The sequence below is a fragment of the Bombina bombina genome, chromosome 3 (genome assembly GCF_027579735.1).
Source record: "Bombina bombina isolate aBomBom1 chromosome 3, aBomBom1.pri, whole genome shotgun sequence".
NCBI classification, from domain to species: Eukaryota; Metazoa; Chordata; class Amphibia; order Anura; family Bombinatoridae; genus Bombina; species Bombina bombina.
In genome coordinates, this window is record NC_069501.1 from 193,576,950 (window position 1) to 193,595,009 (window position 18,060).

Consider the following 18,060-nt stretch of genomic DNA (forward strand, 5'->3'; position numbering starts at 1 on the left):
TGTAAGTAAAGTAACAGGGAGTGGAGTAGGACTATTCATTACCGCAACGCAAGCAAAATAATCAAATTCGCAATGCAGATTAATATATATATAGCAGCAGCAGCCAGCCAAGCTGACTCCAGCCCAGCTGAGCTGCAGGCAGGCGGCCCACCGGGATTTTTCCCGGTATCCCGGCTGCCCAATCCGGCCCTGAGCCTATGAGACTGCTGGCCAGCAGCCTCCAGAAAGGATTACAGCTCATTCTACTAGAGCTGTGGCTTCCACATGGGCCTTTAAAAATGAGGCTTCTGTTGAACAGATTTGCAAGGCGGCGACTTGGTCTTCGCTTCATACTTTTTCAAAATTCTACAAATTTGATACTTTTGCTTATTCGGAGGCTATTTTTGGGAGAAAGGTTTTACAGGCAGTGTTACCTTCCGTTTAAGTACCTGCCTTGTCCCTCCCTTCATCCGTGTACTTTAGCTTTGGTATTGGTATCCCACAAGTAATGGATGATCCGTGGACTGGATACACCTTACAAGAGAAAACATAATTTATGCTTACCTGATACATTTATTTCTCTTGTGGTGTATCCAGTCCACGGCCTGCCCTGTCATTTTAAGGCAGGTATTTTTTAATTTTAAACTACAGTCACCACTGCACCTTGTGGTTTCTCCTTTCTCTGCTTGTTTTCGGTCGAATGACTGGATATGGCAGTGAGGGGAGGGGCTGCTGTGGGTGTCCTCTTGCAACTTCCTGTTGGGAATGAGAATATCCCACAAGTAATGGATGATCCGTGGACTGGATACACCACAAGAGAAATAAATTTATCAGGTAAGCATAAATTATGTTTTCTTTCATGGTGGTGAGAGTCCATGAGCCATTATTCCTGGGAATTCAACTCCTGGCCACTAGGAGGAGGCAAAGATAATGAACATTCAAAAGCTTGTGAAAGCTGGAAAAATTAGGTGCAAACTAAAACTGCTGCCAATTCGAAATATATACGAGGGTGGATCTCCTGGACTCTCGCAACCATGAAATAAATTAATTTATCAGGTAAGCATACATTTTGTTTTCTTTCATAAGGTGGTGAGAGTCCACTAGCCATTACTCTTGGGATCTAATACCCAAGCTGTGGAGTCCACAAGTAAATGGGTGGGAAACAGTTAAGGCAGGCACCTAATTACCAACCACTAAGACTCTAGGACCTTTCTGTCAAAAGCTTTCCCAAAAGAAAAGAGAGTAAAGAAGACTAAGTTGCTTCTGTGCAAGCTACACAACAAAAGCCTCCTTTTAATAAATCCACAAAGAAGAAACTAATCTAGTAGAACAGACTGTACAAAATCTGGAAGGCATTTCCCTGCTTCAACCAGGAAGAAAGCTAAAGTAACAACAGTTGTCTTCTGACTCATACGTGGACAAATGAAAATAACCATAAATTTTAATTCAAAGAAAAAATCTTATCCTAAAAGAAAATAAGATAAAGTATCCCACAAGAAAAAGCAAACAAAAGCAGACACTGCTGTGAAAATTTGAAAAATTGCAATGTTTAAATTATTCATATGCTTTAAAGAATAGTCTGTAAAACTCTGAAAACCACTAAGGTTCTCAGGAAGAGAAAATGTCTAATTATTAGACTTACTAAGACTAGATCTAGAACACAGATCTGAATGTCAGAGAGCTTATAAGAAACTTGGAGATAGGTCCATGACTAAATTCTTTTTTAAGAATTGAAGAATTCCTGAAAATTCTGAGAAATACTGGCATAAGTCATATATCATACCAGGAACAAGGAAAATTTCAAAACTGGTGAATTAGTATGATATAATTATATACCCTGCCCTCCATATATAATAAATACGTGATGGGAAACCTGATATAACTAGGTATATCTGTGACTGTGATATCTAAGTGTCCCCTGGGTATGATGTACAGAAGATTAATGTACCTGCTAATAGCCTGTACGCTATGTGAGTACCTTACATACGTACCCAAACAGCACCCACTCTGCTGTGCTTACTCAAGGGCAAAAATATACTACTTTCAACAAAGAGCCATCCAGTTCTGTCCAAGCCACAGCAAAGGATATCACAAAGGGTACAACAATGGGCCAACAGGAGGAGTAAGTCCCCATGACACCTGTAGCAGACTAACCCAGCAAGAGGACGCTATGGACCAGTCCCAGCGACACCTGTGGTAGGCTAATGATAAACTCCTGCAGGAGAATTACATTCCCCTCTATGTAAATCCTGGAATCCTGAGAGGGAGAAAAGGTCTCACATAAGTTTGAGAATCCTTTTTATGTTCACGAAGAAACTGGAGCACCTCACTTGTTCACCTTTCTCCTGAGAGGCAAAGATAAGATTAGGATACCAGAGAGGTTAGAGGGGTTAAAAGCTTGTGAATGTGGTATATATTTGCCTCCTCTTGGTGGCCAGGAGTAATGCTAGTGGACTCACACCACCTTATGAAAGAAAGAATGATACATGTTGCTAATCATACATTAAACTACTCCCTCCTTGGTTGGCTGACCTAGCCAGCTAAATAAATAACAGGTTTCCTAACAGGAAAATGCTGTTAAAAGGTATTCATTTAAATTTGTAGCTTTCATGTTTTTGAAGACATATGGCAAGACTACAAGTTGCGCAGCAAATGAGTTGCGAAAAAACACAGTGTGCATTATGGCTTATTCGCTTTTGGGGTTGTGCAGGTATTACAAGTTGCAAAATAACTTATCTTGCGCACGTGTTAAGCCGTGTAATCCAAACAGCCAAATCACATGTGCGTTCACGTATTCCCCATAGAAGTCAATGAAGAAGACAAATTGAACCCCCCCCACTAAAACCCTAATCTGTTGCACAAAGCCCATGACGCATTCTCCTTGAAAAGTGTACATGAAAATGCAAATATTTCATATTGCGAAAATCTTTTTGTAGCGTAATATGTTCTATTTATTTATAAATAATTATTTCTAGATATTTGATTTATATATATGACTTTTGGACTGATATATCTATTTATAGCCAGATATGTATATGGATATATATGTCTAGATATATCGAGATCTATATGCAAATATTTCTTTGAAAATCCCACTGAGATATTGTTTAATGTGCATAAGATTGTATCAACATAATTAAACATATCTCTATACATATAAATGCATGTTTCTCAATGTATGTGTATGTATGTCAATGTAAAATCCCTGCGTCTTCTTTTTTTTTCTAACACCCTAAATCTCGTATCTTAGAGCCGTTAGAACTTTTTTGTGCAATATTTTTTAAAATAATTTTTGTTAGACAGTGTTAACATAGTGTAACTCTACTTTGTTATGTATTTTTTAAGTGGTTTGTGAAACTTTTATGTTGCAGAAAAGTATTAACTACAGCTCTTCAAGCGCGGAAAGGATTGTTGCATAAAAGGCGATTGTGCGTACGCAATCCTGATTTTTCAAGACTTGTAATACATGCGCAATGGTAATTGATTGAAAAAATAACATATTGCGCACGGAAAACTCATAACGCGCGAATTGTAATCTTGCCCATAAAGTTCTATGAATGTATTCACAACCTTGCTAGAAAGATGTATAAGTGGTGTTAACTATTTAGGAAGTGGCTAAAAATATATACATCCTAAAAGAATTGCAACCATTTTAGCAAATCATAGATTCTCATTTAAAACGAGGGTGGATTACAAAAGTGCGTTGTGTCCCCACTGTCATCCTGACTTTTCAAAGATATTAAAGAAGTCTGATCACAAATGAATTTACTTCAGATGTCACATTTACTTTGTACTCTGAGTGTACTTTGTATTAACTTATGTCCTTTGCTTGACAGCATACTGAGGTAGATGTAGAGGTGTGTACAGGGGTCAAGTCCTACAAAAAAAGTGTGGGAACTCACTAAGACTTCCACCCCCTCACAATTATTATTGTTTTATATATACACACACGCTGTATTTATATGTATATTATCTATACAATTTGGTTAATGAAAGCAAATTAAATCCATTGAAGGGTTGAATGGTTGCCTTTGGGCCTGAGAATCCTCCTCTGTCACACCCATTAAGGTGCAATAGTCCTTTTTCTCATGAGGGGAGCTAAATAACCCCAGAGCAAGCCACACAGAAATGTAAGCACCATGTGTTAAACACAGTGCGGGGTGATCACACAGCAGGACCACTGACAGGATTACATTTAGTGTATTGTAGGAAGTGTTACTACCCATTACTAGAGGATCTCACTGTCCCTCTAACAAGACTGTGCTCAGCTCCTCCCCCTAGCAGCAGCAGTGTTTACTGAAGCGTTTTTTTTCTCTGTCCAGAGGGAACTTAGTTCCTCTTGCAAAAATAGTGCAGGAACTCCGTTCCCATGCGTTCCCGCTCGACTTGACCCGTGGGTGTGTACGTGTCTTGAGCACAACTTTGTTGTGAAATACTGCTGTCATACAGTACTCATGTGCACACTCCTGGTCCTTCTTCAGTATGTTCTCATGCAAATTGGAAAGGTTTTTTTTTAAGTTGCATGCTCTATCTGTATCATGTCCCTTTAAATAAACACAGAAGCAGCTATTTAGTTAAAGGGACATAACAGTCAAAATTCAGGCACACATGAGGCCATTTCAATTTTGAAAAGAAGCATTTTTCCATTATAGTATTTGCATAAATGCTTTAATAATAAAAGCTATTGCCGTTTTCGTGATAGTTCTTACGGTGCACAGGTGAATGGAGCATATCTAGATATGCTCCTTGCACTTTCAATCAAACAGGGCTCTCTGAACAGACACAAAGTTTTTATTTAGGTGCATGGGGTATATGTGTATAAAAACTAAATTTTTTACTGAAACAGTGATAGTATTTCCAAGAAGAATTTTGCTCACACAAGATTATTGCAAACTTTTCAGTTTTGATTGTTATGTCCCTTTAACCAAACGCATTTAATAGGTTTTTAAATGATATTTTGCTGGAAATAATATGCTGGGAATTGTTAGTATTGTGTCCCTTTAATGAATGTTAAAATGAATTAAAATACAATAAAACAGCACTGACAGAATCATGGGACCCAGATTCCTAATATTTATTTGCTACCATTTATTCAAGATACAATGGGGTAGATTTATCATACCCCGTGCGGATATGATTCACTATAGCGAATCATGTCCGCCCTACATCGCTAAATGCTGACAGCATACGCTGTCTGGTGAAATGCTTGTGCAATGACGCCCCCTGCACATTCGCGGACAATCGGCCACTAGCAAGGGGTGTCAATCATTCCAATCGTATCTGATCGGGATGATTGCATCAGAGGTGGCAGATGAGTTAAGGAGCCGCACTCTTAAAGTGATGGTCAATTTTCATGTGAAAGTGCCCGGGTTTTAAAAAACTATTAAAACAGGGGCACTTTCATTCATGAAAATTGACATTTCAGTTGTTTTCTTAAAATATACTTACCTTATCATCTTGAAGCCGCTCCAGTGCTTCACCAACCCGTCGCAAGCCTCTTCATACATCAGCAATGACGATTCCGGCATCCTCCAATCACGGCTTCCCCCCGGAGGGAATCATTGCCTGAGGCAGGGCCGTGATTGGAGGAAGCCGGTTTCGTTATTGCTGGGTAAGTAAACCAAGAAGAAGCAGGCAGGCCATCGTTTCAGAACAGCGAACCGGCGTTTCAGAAGAAGAAGGTAAGTATTTTTAAAATACGGTGCAATGTCAATTTTCATGAATGAAAGTGCCCCTGTTTTTATTATTTTTTTTTTTAAAAACTGGGCATTTTCACATGAAAATTGACCTTCAGTTTAAGACCTCTGCTTCCTAACTCCTGTTTCTGGTAAGCCTGAAGGCTCTCATAAAATAAGCAGCTTCGGCTGCTTAATAAATCAGCCCCAATATGTCTATGTAAGTGCATCCCCTGCTCTTGAATAGTCTCTGGCTCAAAGGAAAATGTAGCCAGTGCCTGTTATTTTTGTCCACCTATGAATATTATCATTAAAGATTTTGTATAGTTATGAACTATGATGTGTTTATAATATATTTACACTTTTCAGGGATTCTAGCTGAGCAGTTTGTACCTGATGGACCTCACCTAAAACTTTACAATTATGAAGAGCAACACTGGCATTATATAATGAACTGGCAACATTCTACTATGTATCTCTTTTATGGCATCTCAGGAGTGGTTGATATTATCACTAACACCACCAAAGCTGTCCCTGTAGCCATTGATCGATTGATGCTCTCGATTGCTGTCTTTGTTGAAGGTACTTAACATGTTGGTGCTATGCTTGCCCATTTTTTATTTAAATTATTTTTGCAGTCTCACAAATCTATATGTGTGCCTGTCAGAGAGTTACTGTTCCACAAACAGAAACATGCTCATGTGGTTCTATGATTTTAATAACATACAAGAAAAAGCTTGTAAGATTATTGCAATTTCTTTCTCTCTCTCTCTCTCTCTCTTTTTCTCTTTCTTTCTTTTTTTCTTTCTTTCTTTCTTTCTTTCTTTCTTTCTTTCTTTCTCTCTCTCTCTTTCTCTCTCTCTTTCTTTCTTTCTTTCTTTCTTTCTTTCTCTCTTTTGCTCTCTCTTTTTTCCCTCTCTCTTTCTTTCTCTCTCTCTCTGTCTTTCTTTTTTTTTTCTTTCATTTTTTCTTTCTTTCTCTATATATCTTTTTCTCTCTCTCCCTCTCTTTTTCTCTTTCTCTCTCTCCCTCTCTCTTTCTCCCTCTCCCTCTCTTTATCTCTCTCTCTTTTTCTCTCTTTCTTTCTTTCTTTCTTTCTTTCTTTCTGTCTCTCGGGTCTCTGTGCAGATGTGTCAGGATTAGTGTGGCTCTCCAACTTAGAGGTAAGTATTCGTTTTGTGAAAATGAAACAAGTATCCGTATTTTTGTTATGAATTCACATTGGTAACAAAACAAATCCACAAGCCTAATATATATATATACATGTGTGTATAATATATATATATATATATATATATATATATATATATATATATATATAAACAATATGAATATATAAATAAACAATATATATGTCAAAAAAGAAGAAAAATATAAGCAGACCCTATCCAGCCACTACTCATATACAATTTTAGTAAAAAATCAGCCAAATACATCCCACAGGGTAGGACAGACACAGGTATCACACTAGACTTAAATGTAATGTATAATATACTCATATAAGCAGCTTAGACGTGACAGCAAATTGCACCGTTACATGGAGTCCTTGCATATGTCCTATATTGTAGAGGGCTTATAATACTGAATAACTGAAAGAAGCATTAGAGTTTCAAAGGTGAGACAGTTGTTATACAGCCCTAGGGTTAGTATAGTCAAGGGAACAAAAAGCATTTGCAGCCATCTGATAATATAATATGTTATACTATATACTATATGAATAACAAGTTAAACAAAAAAATTTATATCCAATATTTACAATAAAAAAGTCATACAGAAGTTTGTTAGGACAAGAAAGAATATCCCTCTGTTATTGGGAGAATATAAAGTTCCTTGCTATTTTTCTTTCTAATAACAGCAACTATCCTTGACAAATATTACATTTTTAAAAAGATTTATTTATTGATAGAATAGTGGATAAAAAAAGCAAACAAACAACAATAATACATTTTGTTTTTAACCTCTTAAGGACATATGACGGAAGTTTTCCGTCATAAAACAATTGAGCAAACTGAAAGCTGTGTCCTTAAAGGGTTAACCAATCCTCTGTTATTGTACAGTGCCCTCCACTAATATTAGCACCCTTGGTAAATATGGGCAAATATGGTTGTGAAAAACTCCCTTTATTGTTTAAAACATACACAAAAATACTCTGCTCTCATTGATATCAAACAATTGCTAACACAACAAAGGTTTATCCAAAAAAATAAATATTTTAAATATATGTGTGGCACAATTATTGGCACTCTTTTAGTCAATACTTTGTGCTACCTCCCTTTGCCAAGATAACACATGGCAAGGGATCTAACACCATTCCATTTTGATGTATGTTTTGGATCATTGTCCTGTTGGAAGATCCTACCACGGCTCATTTTAAACTTTCAGGCAGAGGCAGTCAGGTGTTCATTTAATATTTGATAGAGTCCATGATGCCATGTATCCTAACAACATGTCCAGGTCTTCTGGCAGAAAAACAGACCCAAAACATTAAAGAGACACCACAATATTTAACTGTGGGCATGAGGTACTTTTTCATATGCCTACCTCTATGTGTGCACCAAACCCACCTCTGGTGTTTATTGCCAAAAAGCTCTATTTTGGTTTCATCTAACCATAGAACCCTATCCCATTTGAAGTTCCATTAGTGTCTGGCAAACTGAAGACGCTTGAGTTTGTTTTGAGAGTAGAGGATTTTTTCTTGAAACCCTTCCAAACAACTTGTGGTGATGTAGGTGATGTTGAATTGTAGTTTTGGAGACTTTCTGACCCAAGATGCAACTAACTTCTGCAATTCTCCAGCTGTGATCCTTGGAGATATTTTGGCCACTCAAACCATCCTCTCCATAGTGTGTTGAGACAATATAGACACATGTTCTCTTCCAGGTGGATTCATAAAATTTCCAGTTTACTAGAACTTTTTTTTTATATACTGTATATATTTATAATTTATTTATTGTGACCAGCATAGTATCTGTTTACATGGCATAACAGAAGTAATAAAAATAACACATATTTCTTGTGATGTACAGGATTTGGAATCAGGTATTACCAGAAATTAGATATATATTGTGCATATACATAAAAAAAAACCTGTATACATATGTAGTCATATTATAACTTATATTCTTGACCCCTTGTTTTTGCAGTCATACCAAAAATTATTCGTACATTAGTAACCTTTAATATTGTGATGCAAGAACCGCTCTGTGAAAAAAGAAGAAGAGAGAGGGAGAAAAAAAAAAAAAGAAAAAAAAAGGAACTCCCAGTCACCCTCTTCCATCTTTGTTGTTAACATCTCAATATACCTTTTATTCCAGCCAAAACTCTGGGAATTCACCTGTTAGTACCGACATACAAAAGAAGTCTGATTTCTTGAAGGAACTTCTTAAATATTGTCCTGATGGAGGAAATGGGCATTTTCAATACTTTTTCTTATAGCCCCTTCCCATTTTGTAAAGCTCAACAACCTTTTGCCGCACATCACAGCTATATTCCTTGGTTTTACCCATTGTGATAAAGAGAATTTGGCCTATGTGTTACCTCATGTTTATACCCATGTGAAACTGGAACTCATGGTTGAACAATCTCCGGTTCTTAGTCAGCCAGGTGTACTAAAAATGTAAAATATTAATGGGAATATACTTCAAATATATTTTTCTCATATGAATTCATAGGGGTGACAATAATTGTGCCACACATATATATTACAAAGATTTTTTTATTTTATTTTTTGGATAAACCTGTGTTGTGTTTGCAACTGTTTGATATCCATGAGAGCAGAGTATTTCTGTGTATGTTATGAACAAATGATCTAAAGGTTAAACATTTAAGACAAATTTTCACAGCCTTCTTTGCTCATACAGGGAGTGCAGAATTATTAGGCAAATGAGTATTTTGACCACATCATCCTCTTTATGCATGTTGTCTTACTCCAAGCTGTATAGGCTCGAAAGCCTACTACCAATTAAGCATATTAGGTGATGTGCATCTCTGTAATGAGAAGGGGTGTGGTCTAATGACATCAACACCCTATATCAGGTGTGCATAATTATTAGGCAACTTCCTTTCCTTTGGCAAAATGGGTCAAAAGAAGGACTTGACAGGCTCAGAAAAGTCAAAAACAGTGAGATATCTTGCAGAGGGATGCAGCACTCTTAAAATTGCAAAGCTTCTGAAGCGTGATCATCGAACAATCAAGTGTTTCATTCAAAATAGTCAACAGGGTCGCAAGAAGCGTGTGGAAAAACCAAGGCGCAAAATAACTGCCCATGAACTGAGAAAAGTCAAGCGTGCAGCTGCCAAGATGCCACTTGCCACCAGTTTGGCCATATTTCAGAGCTGCAACATCACTGGAGTGCCCAAAAGCACAAGGTGTGCAATACTGAGAGACATGGCCAAGGTAAGAAAGGCTGAAAGACGACCACCACTGAACAAGACACACAAGCTGAAACGTCAAGACTGGGCCAAGAAATATCTCAAGAGTGATTTTTCTAAGGTTTTATGGACTGATGAAATGAGAGTGAGTCTTGATGGGCCAGATGGATGGGCCCGTGGCTGGATTGGTAAAGGGCAGAGAGCTCCAGTCCGACTCAGACGCCAGCAAGGTGGAGGTGGAGTACTGGTTTTTGCTGGTATCATCAAAGATGAGCTTGTGTGGCCTTTTCGGGTTGAGGATGGAGTCAAGCTCAACTCCCAGTCCTACTGCCAGTTTCTGGAAGACACCTTCTTCAAGCAGTGGTACAGGAAGAAGTCTGCATCCTTCAAGAAAAACATGATTTTCATGCAGGACAATGCTCCATCACACGCGTCCAAGTATTCCACAGTGTGGCTGGGAAGAAAGGGTATAAAAGAAGAAAATCTAATGACATGGCCTCCTTGTTCACCTGATCTGAACCCCATTGAGAACCTGTGGTCCATAATCAAATGTGAGATTTACAAGGAGGGAAAACAGTACACCTCTCTGAACAGTGTCTGGGAGGCTGTGGTTGCTGCTGCACGCAATGTTGATGGTGAACAGATCAAAACACTGACAGAATCCATGGATGGCAGGCTTTTGAGTGTCCTTGCAAAGAAAGGTGGCTATATTGGTCACTGATTTGTTTTTGTTTTGTTTTTGAATGTCAGAAATGTATATTTGTGAATGTTGAGATGTTATATTGGTTTCACTGGTAAAAATAAATAATTGAAATGGGTATATATTTGTTTTTTGTTAAGTTGCCTAATAATTATGCACAGTAATAGTCACCTGCACACACAGATATCCCCCTAAAATAGCTATAACTAAAAACAAACTAAAAACTACTTCCAAAACTATTCAGCTTTGATATTAATGAGTTTTTTGGGTTCATTGAGAACATGGTTGTTGTTCAATAATAAAATTAATCCTCAAAAATACAACTTGCCTAATAATTCTGCACTCCCTGTATTTACAAAATATTAACAAAATTAGTAGTAGGCACTGTATATACATTTTGCTCTTGAAAGGACATTAAATAGCGTAATACATATTAGAAGCTTTTCTTTTCTGTGTGTGAAAAATGTTACCAAATTGTATTGAAATTAGCAGGAAGTGCATGTTTACCCATTGGGTGACAAGAATAACTATCATAGTTCTATTGGTAGAGAGGTAAAGATGAACACACAAATTAGTTGTAGTTACGTAAGGAACATTCATTAAAATAAACAAAAAGTGTATAATTTAATGTCTTCAGTGGTCCAAATTTATCATCTGTATTTTTATCTTTGCTCTTGAGTGGAAAACCTTCCTTCTTTAATTTCAGGCTTCCTTTTTTACTACCATGTTCATGGCAGACTGATGCTAGATGTTCACGTGCACCTGCTTCTTTTGGTGGCTATATTTGGAGGAGCTATCTGCATATTCATTGAGGTCTTTCACCGCGGTAACATTATTCTGGAGCTCTTCAGGTCTAGCTTGTGTATATTACAAGGCAGCTGGTTCTGGCAGGTATGGGCTTTTCTTATTATAGATAGCAAATCACCCTGTAGCTTGGAGAAATAAAGCGCCAAGCAGTTCCTTGCAACTATCTCTTGCATGGTGTATATGAAAGAGTAGGGGTGGCAGAAATATATTTGTTTGCATTAAAAGTTTAAGTAAATGCTTTTTTTTAAGTAAAACTAACAAGGCTCTACCCGCAGTACTCACTAGTGCAGCGGCCGGGGTCAATGGAAAAAATGCCGCCCCCCAAATCTGCCACCGCCCTCTCTCAGTATATTCTCGTGGGGGGGGGGGGGGGGGGGGGCAATTGCCCCGTTGCCCCCCCCATGGATCCGCCACTGCTCTACCGTTCACTGGCTGGCAGGGGCTACTCTCACAGAAAACAAAGTAGGCTTACTGACAACAGGAACATCCATCTCTTAGAAAAACAAAACACTATAACACTTTTTAAACATTGTCTTTTAGCTAGAATAGGGACAAGTTTTGAGTGTCATGTCCCTTTAAATTCCTTATAAAATATTATATTTAGGAATTTTAATTTAATATGATAATTTGTTTTTAAAAAACAACTACTGTTTGATATTTTTAAGGGATGTTTTATCTTTAATTATTGTATTAAACACACAAGTAAATAAGGATCCACATAATGACAATTACATCTTTAGAAAAGTGTTTTTTGTACATTTAAAGGGACAGTCTACTTAATTATTTGTTATTGTTTAAAAAGATAGATAATGCCTTTATTACCCATTCCCCAGCTTGGAACAACCAACATTGTTATATTAATATACTTTAAAACCTCTAAATCTCTGTCTGCTTCTAAACCATTGCAGGCCGCCTCTTATCTCAGTGCATTTTATTAGCTTTTCACTGTCAGACAGTGCTAGTTCATGTGTGCCATATAGATAACATTTGTAATCACTCCCTTGGAGTTATTGAAGAACCAGCACTAACTAGCTAAAATGCAAGTTTGTAAAAATTACTGAGATAAGGTGCAATCTGCTGAGGCTTAGATACAGGTAATGACAGAGGTAAAAAGTGTATTAATATAAACAGTATTGGTTATTAAAAACTGGTGAATGAGTAATAAAGGGATTATCTATCTTTTTAAACAATAACAATTTTCAAGTAGACTGTCCCTTTAAATGGACATTGTAGCCAATTTTACATTACTGCTATATATATATATATAAAAGAACAGCAGTTAAACATGAAGGCTGCAAACTATTGTATTCAGTTTAGTGGATAATAATAAAAACTCACTTATGCATTGGTGATTAGGGACAAAACTTTACAACAATGCCAAGGAAAGGTAAACTAAGATGTCTTGAAAAAAGGCTTGTATGTCAGCCGAAACATCAACTCTTTTTGATTGTATTTAAAGATACTGCAATAAAGGAAGACATTTTAAGCACCCGTGAGTGCCCTCAACATTATGACATGTAACTAAACTCTCTTGGAAGGTATTGAGTGAGTAAATGGCAACTTGGATATATATATATATATATATATATATATATATATATATATATATATATATATATATATATATATATATATTAGCCAAAATGAAGTGCACTCTCAGGTCTTTCACAGCAAAAGTTACTTTATTGATGTAACGTTTTCGGAGGACTTGCCTCCTTCATCAGCATAGTGAATTAAACACAAAACACAAAATAAATATTGTCATACTTACAATTAACATTCAAAACCATTCCCCTTTCCCTTGGCGCCAAACTGCCGATATTGGAACGCATACTGCGTTCCACCGGCGATAAGAACCGGAAGTGGTGTGCAACATCACTTCCGGAAGATGTTGCACACCACTTCCGGTTCTTATCGCCGGTGGAACGCAGTATGCGTTCCAATATCGGCAGTTTGGCGCCAAGGGAAAGGGGAATGGTTTTGAATGTTAATTGTAAGTATGACACTATTTATTTTGTGTTTTGTGTTTAATTCACTATGCTGATGAAGGAGGCAAGTCCTCCGAAAACGTTACATCAATAAAGTAACTTTTGCTGTGAAAGACCTGAGAGTGCACTTCATTTTGGCTACTATTTGTTGTTTAAAGTTGCACCCAGGCAGTTTTCCACTTGTGGGTAAGATCTGGAATTTTGGATATCTATATATATAAATATATATACAAATATATATACAAATATATATATATATATATATAAATATAAAGGAGTCTGTGTCCATTTGTATTGTACAACATAATAGAATTAATCCAAATCTCCTTTAAATACTCTCATACCTCACAAAAAGGCTATTTTTGTACTTTATCAACACTCTTTCACTGTTAAATTTGATGGGTCAATTTTCTTCGTTGATATATAGTGCTTAACCCATGGTCAGATGCAAATTTATTGCCAATCCTGCCCATTTCCTGTACATTTTCAGATATTTGCTCATATCCGATATGCTCTATTTCCAATACGGAAATAATGCTTTGTGCTTTCTGGAATAACAAAAAAGGTGTATTGGGAGCTGATAAACACGATTGGAAACATTGAAATTAACCTTCTTGTCTGACAAAACTCCTGTGCCCCTTCATATGTGCTGCTCTAGGTCTATATGTTTTATGCATAAATACATACGCCATAAATAAGACTGATCTTACAAGTTACCATACTTTTATCATAACATTTTGGGGTAAAACAGTGGCACAGATTTAAATGTTGTCCTAAATTCAGCATATCTAAAGGACTTAATTCTTTGGAGTAACACTGACATCTTGTGGCAAAACATAATTATGCATCCATATATTTCATAGGTTATATTGTATATATGTCTGTTTTTAAATCTCTAGGATATGTGGCCCATATAATACCTTATATCATAGCAAAATGTCCTAATTTTCTTTACAGTTTTTTGTCTAATTATTTAAACTCTCATGTCTCTCAGGGTACACAATTTAGTCACAACTTCTTTATTTTGTTCATGCAATATAGAAGTTAAAGGGACACTAAACCCAATTTTTTTCTTTTTTGTGATTCAGATAGAGCATGCAATTTTAAGCAACTTTCTAATTTACTCCTATTATCAATTGTTTTTCATTCTCTTGCTATCTTTATTTGAAAAAGCAGAAATCTACGCTAAGGAGCCGGACCATTTTTGGGCTTGCTTATTGGTAGGTGCATTTAGCCACTAATCAGCAAGCGCAACCCAGGTGCTAAACCAAAAATGGGCCGTCTCCTTAGCATAGATTCCTGCTTTTTCAAATAAAGATAGCAAGATAATGAGGAAAAATTGATAATAGGAGTAAATTAGAAAGTTGCTTAAAATTGAATGTTCTGTTTGAATCATGAAAGAAAAAAATTGGGTTTAGTGTCCCTTTAAGGTTACAAGAGGTAGGGTTGAGTTTAGTATAGTCGTATGGCAGACTGACTCTCTTACTCTCTACAGATTGGCTTTGTACTGTACCCACCTAATGGAGGCCCAGAGTGGAACCAAACTGATCACAACAACATGATGTTTATCACAATGTGCTACTGCTGGCATTATGCATTTGCACTGTTTATCATTGCAATGAATTATGGCATTGTGACATGGTACGTATGCATTATTTTATATATATTTTATGCACAAAGTTGGCATTGGCATCCAGATAGATTATTTTATTATCTAGTAGATTCAAGAAGCAGTGGTTACTGAGATTTAAAGTCACTTATTTTGTTGTATTTCAAACATGCCCCATATATGGATCTGTGGTGTGGTTGACTGGAGGACATTGAGTGTCTGTGTACATTGCATACAACAAAACAAAGAATATAAACACACACATGGACGTACCCACACACACATATTCACACAAAAACACAAATATACACACACTCATACACACTCACATACAAACACACATATGCACACACTCATACACACTCACACACAAACACACATATGCACACACTCATACACACTCACATACAGACACACATATGCAGACACTCATACACACCCACACACATATGCACACACTCATACACACTCACATACAGACACACATATGCACACACTCATGTACACCCACACACAAACACACATATGCACACACTCATACACACTCACATACAGACACACATATGCACACACTCATACACACTCACACACAAACACACATATAGATAAGAAAAGACAGCGCCTCATAGTGCAGATAACTCCCATACGTGAAAATGGCACAGTGGCTACAGACAAGTGAAAAACATAATTTATGCTTACCTGATAAATTTATTTCTCTTGTAGTGTATCCAGTCCACGGATCATCCATTACTTATGGAATATATTCTCCTTCCCAACAGGAAGCTGCAAGAGTCCACCCACAGCAAAGCTGCTATATAGCTCCTCCCCTAACTGCCATATTCAGTCATTCGACCGAAAACATGCAGAGAAAGGAAAAACCATAGGGTGCAGTGGTGACTGTAGTTCAAATGAAAAAATTACCTGCCTTAAAGTGACAGGGCGGGCCGTGGACTGGATACACTACAAGAGAAATAAATTTATCAGGTAAGCATAAATTATGTTTTCTCTTGTTAAGTGTATCCAGTCCACGGATCATCCATTACTTATGGAATACCAATACCAAAGCTAAAGTACACGGATGATGGGAGGGACAAGGCAGGTACTTAAACGGAAGTTAGCACTGCCTGTAAAAAACCCTTTCTCCCAAAAATAGCCTCCGAAGAAGCAAGGTATCAAATTTGTTAAATTTGAAAAGTATGAAGCGCAGACCAAGACTCCGTCTTGTAAATCTGTTCAACAGAAGCCACATTTAAAAAAGGCCCAAGTGAAAACCACAGCTCTAGTAGAATGAGCTGTAATACCTTCAGGAGGCTGCTGTCCAGCAGTCTCATAAGCTAAATGAATTATGCTTTTTAACCAAAAAGACAGAGAGGCTGCTGAAGTCTTTTGACCTCTCCTCTGTCCAGAATAGACAACAAACAAGGTGAACGTTTGATGAAAACTGTAGTAGCTTGTAAGTAAAACTTTAAAGCACAAACCACGTCCAATATTGTGTAATAGACGTTCCTTCTTTGAGGAAGGATTAGGATACAAGCATGGAACAACTATCTCTTGAGTGATGTACTTGTTAGATACCACCTTAGGAAAAAACCCAGGTTGGTACGCAGGACTACCTTATCCGTACGAAGGACCAGATAAGGAGAATCACATTGTAACACAGATAACTTGGAGACTCTACGAGTCGAGGAATTAGCTACCCAAAAGGAACTTTCCAAGATAAAGATTGATATCTATGGAACAAAAAAGGTTCAAACGGAACTTCTTGAAGAACCTTAAGAATCAGGTTTAAGCTCCATGGCGGAGCAACAGTTTTAAACACAGGCCTGACCAAATGCCTGAACGTCTAGAATACCTGCCAGACGCTTGTGCAAAAAAAATAGACAGAGTAAAAATCTGTCCCCTTTTAAGGAATTAGCTGACAACCCTTTTCTCAAAAACATCTTGGAGAAAAGATAATATCCTGGGAATCCAGACTTTACTCCATGAGTAACCCTTGGATTCATAACAATCAGATATTTACACCATATCTATGTTCAATTTTCCTAGAGACAGGCTTTCATGTCTGTATTAAGGTATCAATGACTGACTCGGAGAAGCCATGCTTTGATAACATCAAGCGTTCAGTCTCCAGGCAGTCCATCTCAGATTGATTCTATTTAGATGGTTGAAAGGACCCTGAGGTAGAGGGACCTGTCTCTGAAGCAGAGACCGTGATGGAAAGAATGACATGTCCACCAGATCTGCATACCAGGTCCTGCGTGGCTACGCAGGCGCTGTCAAAAACACCAAAGCCCTCTCCTGCTTGGTCTTGACCTCCGGAGGAAATCCCACTCCCCCGGAAGAAAAGTCTGACGACTTAGAAAATCCACCTCCCAGTTCTCAACACCTGGGATATGGATAGCTGATAGACAAGAGTGAGTCTCTGTCCAGTAAATTATTGTAAGACTTCTAACATCGCTAGGGAACTTCTGTTCCCCCTTGATGGCTGATGTAAGCCACAGTCGTGTATATTGTCCGACTGAGTATGATGTACCTCAGAGTTGCTAACTGAGGCCAAGTCTGAAGAGCATGGAATATCACTCCCAGTTCCAGAATATTTATTAGAAGGAGGGTCTCCTCCTAAGTCCACTATCCCTGAGCCTTCAGGGAGTTCCAGACTGCATCCCAACCTAAAAGGCTGGCATCTATTGTAACAATTGTCCCATCTGACCTGCGGAAGGTCATACCCTTGGACAGATGGACCCGACATAGTCACCAGAGAAGAGAATCTCTGGTCTCTTGGTCCAGGTTTAACAGGGGGACAAATCTGTGTAATCCCCGTTCCTCTGACTGAGCATGCATAGTTGCAGCGGTCTGAAATGTAGACGTGCAAACGGTACTATGTCCCTTGCCGCTACCATTAAGCCGATTTCATTCATGTACTGAGCGACC

The 18,060-nt window shown here is 37.6% G+C and overlaps 1 protein-coding gene across 1 annotated transcript in view; it reads left to right on the forward strand.

Annotated features, from left to right (window-relative positions):
* TMEM45A (transmembrane protein 45A) overlaps window positions 1–18,060 on the forward strand; it is a 71,311-nt gene that overhangs the window by 31,576 nt on the left and 21,675 nt on the right. The window contains exons 3-5 of the mRNA XM_053706063.1: window positions 6,024–6,236; window positions 11,432–11,616; window positions 15,016–15,161. Coding sequence (XP_053562038.1) covers window positions 6,024–6,236; window positions 11,432–11,616; window positions 15,016–15,161 — 544 coding nt within the window. The remainder of the gene's footprint in view (window positions 1–6,023; window positions 6,237–11,431; window positions 11,617–15,015; window positions 15,162–18,060) is intronic.